The following is a 15,730-nucleotide window of genomic DNA, read 5'->3' as shown; positions in this document are numbered from 1 at the left end:
GCCAGAGATACAGACTAAACTAGATCTGAGGTTCTAAGATGCTATGAATTCATGAGGTTGGACACATCATTCAATAGCTTAGAAGGTTCTAGTTCTAGTTGTCTTTTTAAGGAACCAAAAGGAAATCACCTTGTTTCAGCCAAGGTGATTTGTTTTGAATTGAAGGCTTTTAACTTAAGGGAATCTATACCATGTTCTCCATAAATAAATGAAGACCAAACCAGAGTTCAAAATCAAATTTTTGTTTTTATATGAACAGAAGTAGACCATCTAGAAATATTTCAGTTTATTTAAATTGTTAAGTAGAATATGAAACCGAATCTGTAGCTAGTGCTGTACCAGAGGATGGACAAATGGGTCGGTGTTTGATGAAAACAGCATCTACACAGGAGCCCAATAGACTTACAGAAAAGGGGCCAAGCCCTCTAATATTAAGCAAATAAAAGCTCATGTTTTAAACAAAGATTATACAAAAATTGATTTATACTCCATTTTCCCTTTTTTGATATTTAGAAAGTGCAGATTTAACAAAAGGTAGCCACATCCTGCCTATTTACAATGCCGATTATAATTATTATGCAAACAATGAAACTGTCAGTCTATCACCCAAAATCCCAGTGTTTTATTTCTCACCTTAAGTCACCCAATTAAGTAGGTTTAACCAAGTGAAGATGGCAAAATAAAAAGCAACCTCACTGCCCCACCCCCACCCTCCACAAATCAAAAAACAATAAAACAACTTTACATTCCAGAGAAAAGGGAAACAAAAAATTCAAATGAAATGACTATGCTGACAGCAGGTCAAACCTAGAACTTGGAGAAGGCTTTATACTGCCCTTTCAGTATATTTCAGTATAATAAAAAAAATTAAAGAATATTTGGCAAGGCTGCTTTTAGAAGGAAGAGTGATTTAACTGAGGAAAAAAAGACATAAAGACACCCACCTATGAGGCTCAGAAAGGTACATTTTAGGGTGCTACTTGGAAAATCCATGGATTTCCATGGCAGAAATCTTCCCTTGTTTGCATGAGCCAAGAGGGCATTAACATGCTGTTCACGAAAAGGCAAGACTCATTTCAATGGGAGCTGCTGTCCTAAACTCAGCCTCTGCTAGAAATGAATCATGCTATTCAATAATTTCAACAAAGGTATCATCTTAGGATGCCAGCAGCAGAAGGAATTTAACTTGTGCTATTCTAATAAGCAAAGCAGCAAAACAACTGGAAACATAAGAAAAAATAGGAGCAGGGCTAAAGATGGCTAGTGATCTTATATTTACATGAAGTACTTTTTGCTGTCAGTTTTCCAATTCATGTTAATTTAACTCTCCAAAAAGGTTTTTAAGTTAAGAGATAAAGCTGAGTTTCTGAATCTTAAGGTAAATAATCTTAACACTGGAAAAAAATGTTTTGGGGAAGCCAAAGCTTAATACAACTGGCAATTTGTGGTGTTCAATTTGACCCTTGCCCTATTTAAAAAAAAAAAAAAAGCTCACAAACCTTTTTTCTGGGCTACCAACCTGCTAGAGGAGTTGCCAAAATGGAGACCGTGTAAATTTAGGCTAACTGATACATTTGGGGGAACTGAATACTCTATACACATAATTAGAAAGACAAACCACATCACCCTCCATTGAAACACTAGTGCATGCAAATAACTCTTCCGTTCTCAACGGATACATAGGAGGAGAACAAGGAGAGGAAGAGGTTAGGGAAAGGAAGGGTAGTAGGGTAAGGAGAGGAAATAAGGAGAGCTGGGAGAGATCAGATAAGGGAAAGACACCAGTGAACTGACATTTGCTAGTGGGAAGTAGTTAGTAGGTATATTTGAGAGTTTACATTGCAAGTTAAATCAGTGCTTTATGTTAAACTTAACAAACATTGGTTTGCCCCCCTCTCCTTTTTTTTTTAATTTAAAAAACAAAACATTTTATACTGTGAAGGAAAAAAAAAAGCAAATAAAGCACTATGTAGGCAATGAGGTGAGGTGGGGTGGTTTAAGTGGCCATGGAGAAGTTAAAAGATATCAGAAGCAGTTTTGAATTGCAAGGCCACTTTACAAGGAGACTCAGCAAATGAAAGTTACCGTTTCTGCATTACTTGTTGTCCTCAATTTACTACATTGACAATCACAGCCAAGCAAACCACAAAAATTTCATATTTGAAAATGGTTACATTTGGATATGTCTCCTGCACATGCGTCCACCAGAACAAAAGAAAAAAGTTAACAAAAAAAAAAGTTTCTTTCCACATAAGGCACAGGACAAAATTAACCCCGTTTAAATGCTCAAGGCGGAAATGAGAGTTTTCCTGTTTTGTTTTGTTTTTCCATTTCTTTTGCTAATGCATGTCTACAGATTATAGGGACTCAAGCACATTATCCATAACAGAAATTCCACTGTTGTACAAAATAAAATTGTTAATTCTAACTTTTATTCTTATACAATTTGCAGAATAGAATCGAAATGATTGCTATAGGTTTTAATGTTGATAAGAACTGGACTATAATACAACCAAAACATAGTGGTGAGCTGAGCAAGTACATTTAAAAATGAAGTCACGGACATGATTCTTCTATACACTTTTGTTTGGAGAAAATTATATAGTCAGCAAGCAGTCATAAGATGGAAGAACAGAGAGGGCAGAGAGTTGTTAAGATGTGGAAAAAAATGTTTGTTTAGGTTAAAAACGGACAGAGTGGTTTATTTTGCAGCAAGAAGAGAAAAACGGTTGGTGGATGGCAATTGATGGAACAGGAGAACGCTCAGCAACATTTGCTCTTCCAGCCTGTTACTCCTCCTCCGCTGCTGATATCTACATTTTCACTGTTGGGCTCTTTTACAGGGGTCTGCAACAAACATGCAAGAAATTAACTGATGACAAAATGCCAATAGAAGCAAAGTAAATGTCAACAGAAGTTTTTCTGAAAATGTAAATTTTCACAATAATATGACACAGGAAGGTACAGACCTAGTGGGGAAAAGCAATGAATGATGTCAACTTGGACATTTTATCTGAAGAAAGGTCTGGAAGACTAAAGTCTGTATTACACACCTGGCCACCTCTACCAGAAGTCTTTGAAATCCCTTTCCCTCTATGAAGAATTCCTGAGCCAATAATTAGTGGACAAAGGAATGGCATCATCCAGCCATGCCCACTGAATACCTATCTTCTTCCCTACAAAGTTTCAAGGATTGTTGTGAGGAAAACTAAAGAAATATGATTTTTGTGTTGATCACTATTTTCACTACCTGCATATCCTTTTTTTAGATCTACATAGTATATTCCATGTCTGCATGCTGTATCTTTAATTATAAGCTCCTTAAGAGCCAGGAATCATCAGTGTAGTGGCTGTGATTATCCAATTACCTGACAGTTCTGAATAACCTCAAAACAAGTTAAATTGGAAACAATCAAAAAGGCTATAAATCAATTGTTCCTATGGGAATATACCTTTAAGAGTGACAATCAGTCACTGCTGGTTAGGAACCCAATTAAACTGGAAAAAATTTTAAAGTCTAAAGTAGTGGTAATTAATCTTCCTCCTTGAAATAACCCATCACCAAAGAGAAACTATTGCTGGGAAAAAAACAAACAAACAAACAAAAAAATGCTGTTCCTATGTCTGGATATTTTAAAGTTAGAAATTCTTCATCTTGATGGCCTGCTTGTTATTTTGCTTGCTTACTATTCCAGAGCTCCTGAGAAATTGTATTTTAAAAGGAAATTGACATGAATCATGACAAGGGTATTTATTTAATCAAACATTTATGCTGGTTTCGCTGCAACCATTCTAGGTGCCCCACTCCTCTAAGGTCCCAGGATGAAGCTGGGGTCTGTCAAATGCCTGATAGTAACCAGACAATAATAGGACCCTAGGTAGCTGCTGCTACAAAGAAAGTGATGTCAACCATATAGAATATTCTCAAACATATGGTGAATTTGATTTGACTTTTAAAATTTGTATTAATTAACTGACAAAAGACTCTGCCCATGAGGGATTTACATTCTCTTGGGGAGAAGGGACCTACAACCTGCACACAGATAAGAACATACCCTGTGAACTGAAGAAGGGAAAAAAAAGACTAAATAAGGGGAAGGAAGAGGGGTGGGGTGGGGAGCAGAATTCATCAAAGGCTTCTTTCAGGAGCTAGTAGCCACCAAGGCCAAGCTTTAAGTAAGCCAGAGATTCTGAACAGTGGAGGTGAGGAGGGAGAACATCTGAAGCACAAGCTTGTGCAAAGGCATGGAATGCTAAGTTCTGGGAACAGCAAGGTGAGTTTAGGATCTGGGAACAGATTGTTTGGAAGGTATGATTTTTTAAAAATAAGCCTAGAGGGTTGAGGCCAGACTGTAAAGGGCTTTAAATACCAATGTGAGGTATCTGTATTTTATCTTAAAGAAGAGAGGCATCTACTGCAGTTTACTGAGCAGAGGAGGGGCAAAGTTAGAGATTTATACTTTAGGAAGATTGGCAGGGTTATGGAGAATGGACAGTGGTACCTAGACATGTCACACATCCTACCCTGAAAGGCCAGCTCCTTCGTGTCCTTCTCTGAATGGAAGTATAGCTGAAGCAGCAAGATTCACATGTACGGAAATAAATTAACCCATGGGAGTAACACAGAGAGAAGAGAATGGAAAGAAAAGGGCCCAGAAATTTGGATGATTCTCATAATTTGAGAGGGTAACAAGTCACTCTTTGAGCCTCAGCTTTTTTATAAGATATGAAGTTGAATTAAGGTTGCCTTAAGTTCTAAAATTCATTTTAAGACACCCATTCCATAACCCTAGCCCCCCCCCCAAAAAGTGACATTTTATATATATAAGTCACTCAAAAAATATTTTAATTTCATATTTGTATCAGTCTCAATAAAGTAAAGATAAACTTTATGAAAATTAGTTTCCTGGATGTATTTTTACTAATAATTTTTAAAGGGGCCAAACATTCAAATGAGTCATTTCAGGTATAACTTACATGAAATTAAAACTTACCTTTCGAAGTATGTCTTCTGCTAATGTGAGGAATGCCTTCTCAATGTTTATATTTGCTTTTGCACTAGTCTCAAAAAATCTAATACCATGCTCCCTTGCAATCTAAAATAGAAATAAGCAAAAAGACCATCATAAAACAATCTAGCACAAACTGTCCACTGATAGATCTACAACGAACAATTTTACAAAGATGATAATAGTTAGTGTTGACCTAAGAGGAAATTGCTCTTTTATGATAACATTATCCAGCTTACAACAAGATATAACTATACTTAATATTTCAGCTCTACTGGGATGAAGTTAAGAAAGAACCATAGTCTCTATTTGGTTTTATTGTTCTATACTTCTAGTAATTTAAGTCATGGTGGTTAGATAGAAGAAAATTAAGATGCCTACTAAATTACTCATTTGCACAAGTGTCTGATACATAGTGGGGCTTAATAAATGCTTGTTGACCATCCAGTTTCTCAAATCGCTGGTTTCAGTGAGTGCAGTTATTAAATATTTCTGATCCTTCTACATTCTATGAATCTCAATTATAGTTATGATATTTGGTATCACTTACAGTATAGATCCAAACAAGATTATGCCCTTTAAAGTGGAATAAGTTAGAAACTAAATTTTAATGAGTAAAAAATACACCATTCAACACCCATAATTTTCCTCTCCTTGTATAAGTTAGACATTATATGAGGAATGGTTATTTTGAACTGGTTTACAGATTTTCTACTTTTTTAGTTTAACATGTTACAAAGCAGTGCGAAGTTGTTTGTTAGCTTTGCATTAATAATTACTGCCTCAGGGGCAGCTGGGTAGCTCAGTGGATTGAGAGCCAGGCCTAAAGACAGGAGGTCCAGGGTTCAAATCTGATCCCAGACACTTCCCAGCTGTGTGACCCTGGGCAAGTCACTTAATCCCCATTGCTTAGCCTTTACTGCTCTTCTGCCTTGGAACCAATAGACAGTATTGACTGCTGTTTATCAAACAGTTTTTCCCCCAAAACCCTGAAAGAAAAATAAGATCATATTAATTTCATTCAGGATTTGTTACCTGTTCTCCTTTTCCTTTAGGTACAACTCTCTTATCTTCCATGTCACACTTGTTTCCTAGCAGCATCCTTTCCACATCTTCATTGGCATGCTACAACAGAACAAAATTTTACTTTTTAAAAAATACATTTTCTAAGTTCTGAAAGGAGCATTAAGTATTTCCAAAATAATTATAATGGCCTCAGTTTAACATGTTCACTAATATGCTAATAGTTTATTTGTATACCAATTACCTCATTTGAGCTGCACAACCAAACTGAAATAGGTATGCAAATATAATGTCTGCCTACTAGACAGAGAAAGAAATCCTCAGAAGTTAAATGACTTATCTTGAGGTCACACATTGCTAGGTGAGTTCATGTCATCTTCTTTGAATTAGAAGAGAGAATCTTTGAAGAATTGCACTTAAATAATATAAGCTATAAGGCTGATTTAAGTTGACATAAATTCCTATTAACCAAACAAAAAAACCAAAGATATCCCTAACAAGCAGCACTTAACAGATGTTTATTGACTGATGAAAATAGTGGAAAAAATATTGGACTTGGTGTCAGAAAACCTAGGTTTAACCTCAGCCTCCACTTCTCTTTTCAGTCTATAAAGCCTTTGTTTCTCTATTCATGGAGGAAATGTCTGTACTACCTATCTCATAAAGGTGGTGGTTGAAAGGATAAAATGAGATAATATATGCAAAGTACCTTGTTAAAAAGTATTAGATATAAATCATGATACAGTGGAAAGTGCTGAATTTGGAGTCGGAAGACATCACTTAATTGTCGCTGTCATTTATTATGTAGATACCCTTGGTCAAGTCCCTTAAACTCCCTAGGCCTTAGTATCCCCATCTGTAAAATGAGGGTGTTGGACTAGAAGACCTTTCATATGTAAACCTACTTTTTATCCCTTCTTTCAGCTCTAGATCTATGATACTATAAACATGAACCTCTATTACTTTCTAGATAGTGCTACCAAAACATGGAGAATATGCAGAAACTAGGGCTGAATTTAGTTGTCTTACTGAAGATTACCTAGCCTCAGGCAAATGACTGACTTGCTTGTCAACAGAGATAGAAAGTTGGTAAAGCTAGGACTTGAAACCGAGTCATGACTCTAAATCGATGTTCTGGTTAGAAATAAACCCCATTCTGTTAACATGAAAATTCATATTTAGGGAATGTTAATTTTCTTATTCAGCATGTAACACCAAAAGAGTATTTCCATATACAAAAAACTGCAAATCTCCTTTATGTATAAAGCACACTTTAAAAAAAAAGTGTTTTACAAAGTGCTTTTTCTTGCAATAACCTCCCATGAGGTAGATAATGAAAACATTGTTCCCATTTAAATAAGTGGAATATAATGATGCTCAGAGTTTAAGTGACATGTCCATGGCCATACAAGTAATAAATGTCAGCACTTTAAATTGGAGTGTGTGGAACATTTTACACTTTCATAACTAACTGTATTATGCCTGTCCCTAGAAGACTCAGAATCTAAGTGCTTCAGGCACTGGTTAAAGATGTTCCCAGCAGAGATGTGTTACATTATGACCAAATATCAATTAAAGAAGCAGTATGTGAAAGGAACAAAGGTGGGGGTAGGGGGACACTCTTGTCACAGGCAAGTACAAATATCCTTTACTTCACAAAATTCTGATGTTAAGGAATTAAATTAAGCCACATTTATTTTAAGGGAAAATGCCTTCTCTCTCTTAATAGAATTTGGGTGGTCCAAACTGAAGTTTTATTCCTGTTAACTGCATTAAATGGAACATGCCAATCTACTTCAAACATACTATAGCTAACCTGGAGGTGAACTAACACTGTGGATGTGACACCATAAGGAACACAAAGATGAGCTGGTTGGGGAATACTGACAAATTCCTTGACAACTATATTGGCTACCTCAGTCCTTCACTTAGTGCATTATCTCCTTGACACAGGTACCATTGTAAAGTACATACATGGATCTGTTGTGTGTAACTGAAGACATTCAAATGAAAGAGATAAATTCAAGTGGTGAGAATGGTGCAAAAAAAGAATTACACTGGATATTGAGTTGTATGGGAGGGGGGCAGTGTATGACAACTAAATTACTAAAGTCATTTTTAGGGGGGAATTATTCAAGACAAATAAAGTATATGATTACCCCTGCCATATTTGGAACTACTGTATTTATTTTATATTTTGCTTTGTAACATTGATAGCCTAGTGTTATTCAGGTTCTACCAGAAAGCCATAGCCATTACTGTATTTTCTTTGTATAGGAGGATACAACTTAGTAATACAGGTCCTAGTTGATACTATCTACAAGGTATTCAGCTAGATAAAATGCACTGTGATACTGCAAGGAAATAATTATGATTCTTGTTTAAATTCCCCATCAAGACAGTGGTGCTTTGTAATGTGTCTATTGAATAACACAGAGCTTCCTTTTATCTCACTGATTAAGGCATTCTCCAAGTGGCCACTATGGTAGTTATTTAGCCTTTGCATATGTGCTAACCTGTCCTTGGAGCATGAATACTGTCTACTGGTACAAGTAAAAGATACAATCTGCCATTCATGTTTATTTTCCGTATCCATGACCTATTTGTACCAACTTGTCCAAAATCTTAAGTTTTCTTGACTTGATTTTAAATTGTTTACAACATAGGAATCCTAAGTATTCAGTATTCAGATCCCTCCTCTTCTCAATGGAAGTAAATACCATAGGGCCAGGTTTTCAGTGACACAAATTTTTTCCTAAAGTTTAGGGCACAAAGTATTAATAGTAACAGGATGTGTATACTCTTTTAACATGCCCTAAACTCCCATATTTATTTTTCCATGTGTCCTACAGAGGTTTCAGTCACTCCAGGGGGATGTCTAGTACTTCAAACAGTCAAGATTTTAAATTTCATCCTAAAAGTGACTTCAAGTTAATTATACAAACAGGCAAACTGTGATTCTCAGGTAGCCCTTAAGATTCTGATATCCCACTACAATTAAATAATCATTAATTTGCTTCTTAGACTATTTCCCAAAGGATAAGTACCTCTGGATATAGGTATATATAAACTATATAAACTTAGTGACATAATATTTAGCAGAAAGTGAAAGGACAAGAAGTTAGAGCCAGGATGGAAAAACACAGTTAAATGAACAACCAGAGTATACATAAGAAAAATAGTGCCAAAGTAACCATAGACTACTAGTTCTAATAGAAATTTCTTAGTGATATTTTTTTTCCAGTTGGCATGCGTTTGATTAACTTTAGTCTTTAAATTCAGTTTTATGTGTATAATGATAAGATTAGTGAGCAAGATATCATATTTTACACTTATCCTTGAGAAATCCATGATTTCACTGGTGTATATATTCCTCCCATCACTTAGGGACTCACTGCTCTCTTCAACCACTCTCTTCACTCTTACTAATCACAGGTGGTCTCTAGGAGATACTGTTGAGATTCTTTACCTAATCACCACATAGAGGTCTAACCTTTTGATGTTGAGCCTCTTTGAAATACTGCTCTACTGATCTTCATATAATACACAAAGTCCATTGCTAGGTCTGTTCTTAAAGCCTTAGTATGACTTGCTCATTTCAATTAGCAAGATTAAAACAAAGGCAATAGTTTTTATTAAGATGAATGTTAAACTTTTGAAATTGGGTTCATATTTCTAGAAAAACATTTAATTTTTAAAGGAAATTTTAGAAAGCATCTGTGATATAAATTAAAAGCATGACCACAGGGAAGGAACCATGTTCCACAACCTCATACTTGTCTCATATCTTTGTCATGACTATAGGAATGCTGAAGGTCTGGGCTTCCATTTTCCTCTTATCTTTAGAGTTAACCAGCTAACTAAAAAATCAGGCACAATTCAAACTCACATTAGCTAGAAAATATAAACTTGTTGGCTGAGTTTTTAAGTGTTTACAATACATACTGGAAGACTTTAGAAAGAGATCTGATCGATGTAGGCAAATTTAAGTATAGAGACCATTAAATAAGCTTTTTCTATATGTTTTTGAGAGCTGTTTATAAAACATATGTTAAGAGTCAAACCTAACAAAAAATACAGAATCAAAAGGAGTAATTTCTTGGTTCCATGTATTCTATACTGACTATTAAATTGCAAAACTAACATCTTCCAGAAGATTAACTGCATTGGAAAAGATCCATCCCCCAACCCCCTGTCATGTTCATAATTATGAGTAGTAGTAGGCAGTTATAGACAAGGATTTTTAACTGGTAAAGATAGTGTTTCAAGGTAATATGGCAATAACAATTTTTCCCTTGATGCAATTCTTCACTCAGGTAAATCATACATACAATGAAGCCTTATAATAAAACTCTTCAATATGTTTCCCATAGGGTCATGTTAAATATAAATGCCATAAAAAAGGGCAAGAACTTCACAGAAACTGTCTCCCTTTAATGAGGATCAAGACAAATTCATCTTAAGTGTCCAAATATGTTTTAATGATCAATCAATGACTTAATAAGTTTTTTAAAAGATGTAATACTTTCAGTTAGCTGGATAATATACCACATAAGGCCTAGAAAAGAGCAGTCCAATTATTCTTCCCAAACAAAAACAAATTCATGAAGGAATCAAATATTCCTGTTTTACTTACCTCATCTATGTTTCTAAGCCATTTGCTGATGTTTTCAAAGCTTTTACCATTGGTGATGTCATACACTAACATGATTCCCATAGCTCCTCTGTAGTAGGAGGTGGTAATGGTATGAAATCGCTCCTGGCCTGCTGTATCCCTGGGAATGAATATCCCATAATTAAAAATTACAGATTCAAAGAGTAATACATTAATGAGAATTTCATACCTGCCACACACACGTCATCTATAATATGTAAGTAGCAATATAAATTACCACTCTCAGCACATCAGAATATTTTGGATGTTAGGCAAGATCATAGGTTCATAAATCTATAACTAGAAGGAACTTCAGTAGCTGTCAAGTCAAACCTCTCATTTTAGAAATGAGGAAGGTCCAGGAAAGCTAAGTGACTTGCCCAGGGTTAAAAGGTTAAAAAGTAGCATAGGTAATATATGCATTAGCCCAAATGAAAGTGATAACAATAATCAAAGAGATGTCAAGAGACAAGTTAAGATTAAAGTTAATTAGCACCAAAATTCGAGGACTAAAAAGATTATCACTTCCCCCTTTTACCTAACAGTATTAAAGCAATTACATATGGACCTCATTGGCAAATGGAGAACAAACTAAAAGTTACAAAAAGATTTTGGTAAAAAGTTAATGAGACTTCTTGACCTAGAACCAAATCCTGCTTACTATCACTTTAAGAAGTGTGTAGGCTCTAGGGTATTATGACCTGATTGTATCACTCCTTTAAAAAAAAAGGGGGGAAGGGGGTGCCTCAGTGCATGGAGACATGGATGACAGACATACGACCCACAGCACTGAACAGGCCAGAATTTAGGGTAGTCAAATCTTGTATATAACACTTTGATGATATAAACTCTATAAATGAATAAGGTAAAAAATCAATATTAGGTCACTGTGGTTATGTTTCTTACTTGCTATAAATGATAGTGGCATTCATTACAAAGCAATAAAAAGAAATTAAACCAAGCTCCAATTTTTAACTTGTGCTACAAATTTAAAATGCAATATACTTTTGGAACATATAACTTGAACATAGTACCTATATAAAAGATGTTTAATAAAAATTTGTTCCATTTATTTGCCAAATCTGGGATATATCAGTTTGAGTCTAAACTAGTAGGTCTAGTACAAGTGCAGCTTATGAAGCTTTTTGGCCAGCCAATAATTATCTTAAAATACAAGAACCAATGGAATAGGTTAAATCCCAGCCCCTTCTCTCTTACAGACCTTCCCCCCCCCCCCCCTTGGCAGGACCCCAGGCACCTTCCTATTGAATTCAGGCCAACTTAAACACCAATTTAATTAGAGCAGGGGTTGTTGTTGGAGATGAAACTGTACTAACATTCTGAAATGCTGGCCCTTCCAGCTACTTTGGCCATCATGAGGGAGGAAAGATTTAGGATATCTCCAAGTCACCTCTGTAAAGTTTTTTCATCAAAAAGCCCTGGTACAGCACATTTGACAAGGGTGAGGTACCTCTGGCACAGAATCATCTTATAATCCAATACGCTAAGTGTTTAAGGTCAAGCTGCAGTGTATTCAGTGCAAACGAAAACTTTAAAAAGCTATGTTATGGCAGAGTACAACAGCTGTAGTGTAGGAGGATTAGAGGATCCACAATTCAATTATCTTTAAAGTAATAACTATTTAGGGAAAACATCTTCTAAAATGCCCTACATGTGCACACCCACCACCACTTTCTACATATTATACACAATTAGCAAATTATATACACAATTCTATGCTTATCTGTGACTAAATTCTTTCCCCCAAAAAACATTGCCAAAAAGATCATGAAGCTAAATGTGAATCTAAAGTACCTATATAAAGTATACTTCCTTCTCTTAACTACCTCAAAGTTCTGGATATGGTTCCCATTAATTCTCCAAAGGACTTTCATTTCTAAATGACTCTCCATTTTCAAATGACCCCAATCCCATGATTCATACTCATCTTGTGTCTTCTTCTGGTGGCTACCTGCCAACTGTTGTGAAAAGAACTGTTTACCGATAACCTATTAAAACTTTGTAAAAGTAAATCTTCCTTCTCCAATATCTCCAACCCAGGCAAATTATGTTCTTAGGCAAGCACTGTAATTGGGCCTTCAGACACAACTAGTTTTTGGCTAAGTACAATATTTACTCCAGATTTTGGGAGATGAAAGTTCACATAACTTACACAAAAGAAAGGTAGGATGCCATGGCCTAAGTTTCTATAGAAACAAGCTGGCTCAGAAGAGTATGTTTCAAGTATAAAATTCTGAAAACAATGGCAACATGATTTTGATAAGGAAGAAAAGGATTTGTCTTTCTAAAAAGATAAATACAAGTGCAGAGGGCTATCTATACTGTATAAGAGCACAAACAGGAATACAGTATAACTCCCAGCCTGGTCACCACATTTTCCTTATGATCTTGAAGAAGTTATTTAATGCTACAAGGTTTTTTTTTTGTTGTTGTTTATAAAACGAGAGATGTGGACTAGGTGTATCTATGAGATTGCTTTCAACTGGGGGATTCTGTGAAATTAAATGCTTCTTTTAAGCCAAAGGCAGATATTTGAATTGTGCCTAATCCTTCAAAATGTTCAGAACAGCTCTTAGATACACCATAATTCAGGTTCCACTTCAATTAAAAAAATTAAGTCCTTACTATGTTCAAGGCACATAGGAGTATAGAATGAAAATATGTATTTCAAGATGACTAATCTGATGTCAGTTATGAAAGAGACTAAGAACTGTGAGCCTATGGAATATAAAAGTTTTTGATATGGAAAGATTTAAGATTAGATATTTCAAATACATAAAATATTGCAATAAATAAAAGAGAAGTCTGTTGATAAGATCCCTAGAAAAGGAAATTCTATCAAATTACATTTTTTTTTAATGAAGATTGGATTTGGCTCTCCCCTGATTGTAACAATGAAGGTAATACTTAGCTCTTCCTTTATTGTGAAGATTAAATTGCAATCCCCTGTCTATTTTTAGATTTAAATCTCCAAAAGTGTAAATCCAATATTTAAAGTAGATATACCCATTTTAACCACAAAAAGGTGTGAACTAAGCACAAAAGATATGAACACCTATCTCATACACTGAGTGGAAGGTCTGTGGCCCACATGTGAAAGAGTGGACAGTCTTGGAGAGTCTGCTGTGATTGGTAAACATAAAATTTAGGGGAGGTGACACAAGAGAAAAAGGTCTTTAAATAGTGGAAACAGAAACACACAGGGAGCATACAGTCACTCAGAGTTGGACTGGAAGACAGTTAATAGGACTTGGAGTGAAGATCAGTCATTTGGAGCTGCAGGGAAGACAGACACTTGAGGAGAGACTGGAAGACAGACACTCAGACTTGGAGTGAAGGCTGTGGAACTGGACCCCTGGAGGAGTTTGTGCAGGAGACCTCAGACTGCTTTCCTTTTAAACAATCCTTTCTCCTGACTGGTGCCTTAGAATTTCTAATTGATTTAGAGGAAGCCGGAGGTGCGTCCTTCTCCCTCTCTCCCTCTCCCCGCCCCCTTTTCCCTCTCTTCCTTAAATCTTCCTCTATTGTAAAAATAAAACCACCATAATTCCATTTATTTTAGTAATTCATTTTGGGATTTAGAAATTAAATCCCTGGCGACCACCAATTAAATATTCAAGCCCAACATATAAATTTAACATATTCTACTCATTTGCACAGAAAAGAGTGCTATGTACCCCAAGTTCAACCCACACCTGAATGAGAATTGCCTCTACAACCTACCTGATATGAAGTTATTGTCTATAGATCTCCAAGGGAACAAACCAAATATTGCTAAAAGCAACCCATTTCATGTTGGGATACATCATTCTAATTGTTAGCAAGATTTCCCTTATAAATTACTAAATTTCTCAAACTTTCACTCATTCATCTTACTTCCTCCCTCTTGAAACTAAACAGAAAAAAATCTCATTTTTTCCCCAGATAAAAACAACCCACACACACATCATAAAACTACAAACAATGCTTCAGAGAAAAACAGTTTTGGGAAACAATCAAAATTCTTAAAAGAGATGAAGCAAATTTTTTTAAACTTAAAAAATTTTTTTTACAGTTGGAATAAGAGGAAAAAATTGGAAAAGAAATGAGAGCTCTGAAAAAAAAGAATCAGAAAGGTTGACAAACAGGTTGGGAGAAAAAATTCAAAATCTTACCCCAAAAACAAGTTCCTTGAAAATTAGAATAGACCAAATAGAAACCAATGACTTCATGAAGCAGAAAGAAATATTTAAAAAGTCAAAAGGCTGAAAAAAGGGAAGAAAACAAAGTATAGGAAAAAAGCAATTGACCTAGAAAACAAATCTGGGAGAAAACATTTAAGAATCATTGTTGAACACTGATTAAAAAAAGAACACATCCAATTTCAAGAAATTTTTGAAGATAACCACAAAATGATGTGGAAATATAAAGAGTCTAGCTGTCACCTCCTGAAAGAAACTCCAAAATGAATGCTCTAAGGGAACATCCTAGTAAAAATCCAGAACTTCCTGGCCAAAACAAAAACAAAACTAAAAACAGTCAAAAAATAAAGAATTTCAAGCACTAAGGAGCCAGAGTCAAGATCACTCACAATTTAGCAGTCACCACTATAAAACCTCAATGAATTCAGAATACAATATTCCAGAAGACAAAGGATATGGGCTTATAGTCAAGAATAACATACCAGCAAAATTGATTATACTACTGGGGGGAATCAGGGATGAACTTTTAATGAATTAAGAGACTTCCACGCATTCATGATGAATGATGAAAAGACCAGAGCTATGGAAAAACTTCTAGGACCTTTTTATGACACCATATTAACCAAAAGTTTTATACATAATTTTAAAAGATGCACCTAACATTCCCTAGCTTATTCTCTTAAAAACAAAAAACACAACAACAAATTGTTTTGCATTTTTATTTAACCTTTAAATTTTTTTCCTTTGTGGATTAGAGGGCTCCCTGTAGAAAAAGAATCTCCAATCCTGAATCAAGATGGTTATTAATAACACTTATTATGAAAATTAAGTTTTTAAAAAAC

The 15,730-nt window shown here is 35.2% G+C and overlaps 1 protein-coding gene across 1 annotated transcript in view; it reads right to left on the bottom strand.

The window, feature by feature from the left end:
• Positions 1-226: 226 nt before the first annotated feature.
• Positions 227-15,730, bottom strand: part of RAB10 (RAB10, member RAS oncogene family) — a 99,990-nt gene continuing 84,486 nt past the window's right edge. The window contains exons 3-6 of the mRNA XM_001370829.4: positions 10,669-10,807; positions 6,045-6,134; positions 4,995-5,096; positions 227-2,847 (exon numbers count right to left, since the gene is read on the bottom strand). Of these exons, the coding sequence (XP_001370866.1) occupies positions 2,764-2,847; positions 4,995-5,096; positions 6,045-6,134; positions 10,669-10,807 (415 nt within the window). The 3' untranslated portion in view covers positions 227-2,763. The remainder of the gene's footprint in view (positions 2,848-4,994; positions 5,097-6,044; positions 6,135-10,668; positions 10,808-15,730) is intronic.

Source organism: Monodelphis domestica, chromosome 1 (genome assembly GCF_027887165.1).
Source record: "Monodelphis domestica isolate mMonDom1 chromosome 1, mMonDom1.pri, whole genome shotgun sequence".
NCBI lineage: Eukaryota > Metazoa > Chordata > Mammalia > Didelphimorphia > Didelphidae > Monodelphis > Monodelphis domestica.
The sequence above is the reverse complement of the archived record's forward strand: the minus strand, read 5'-3'. Positions and strand labels throughout refer to the sequence as shown.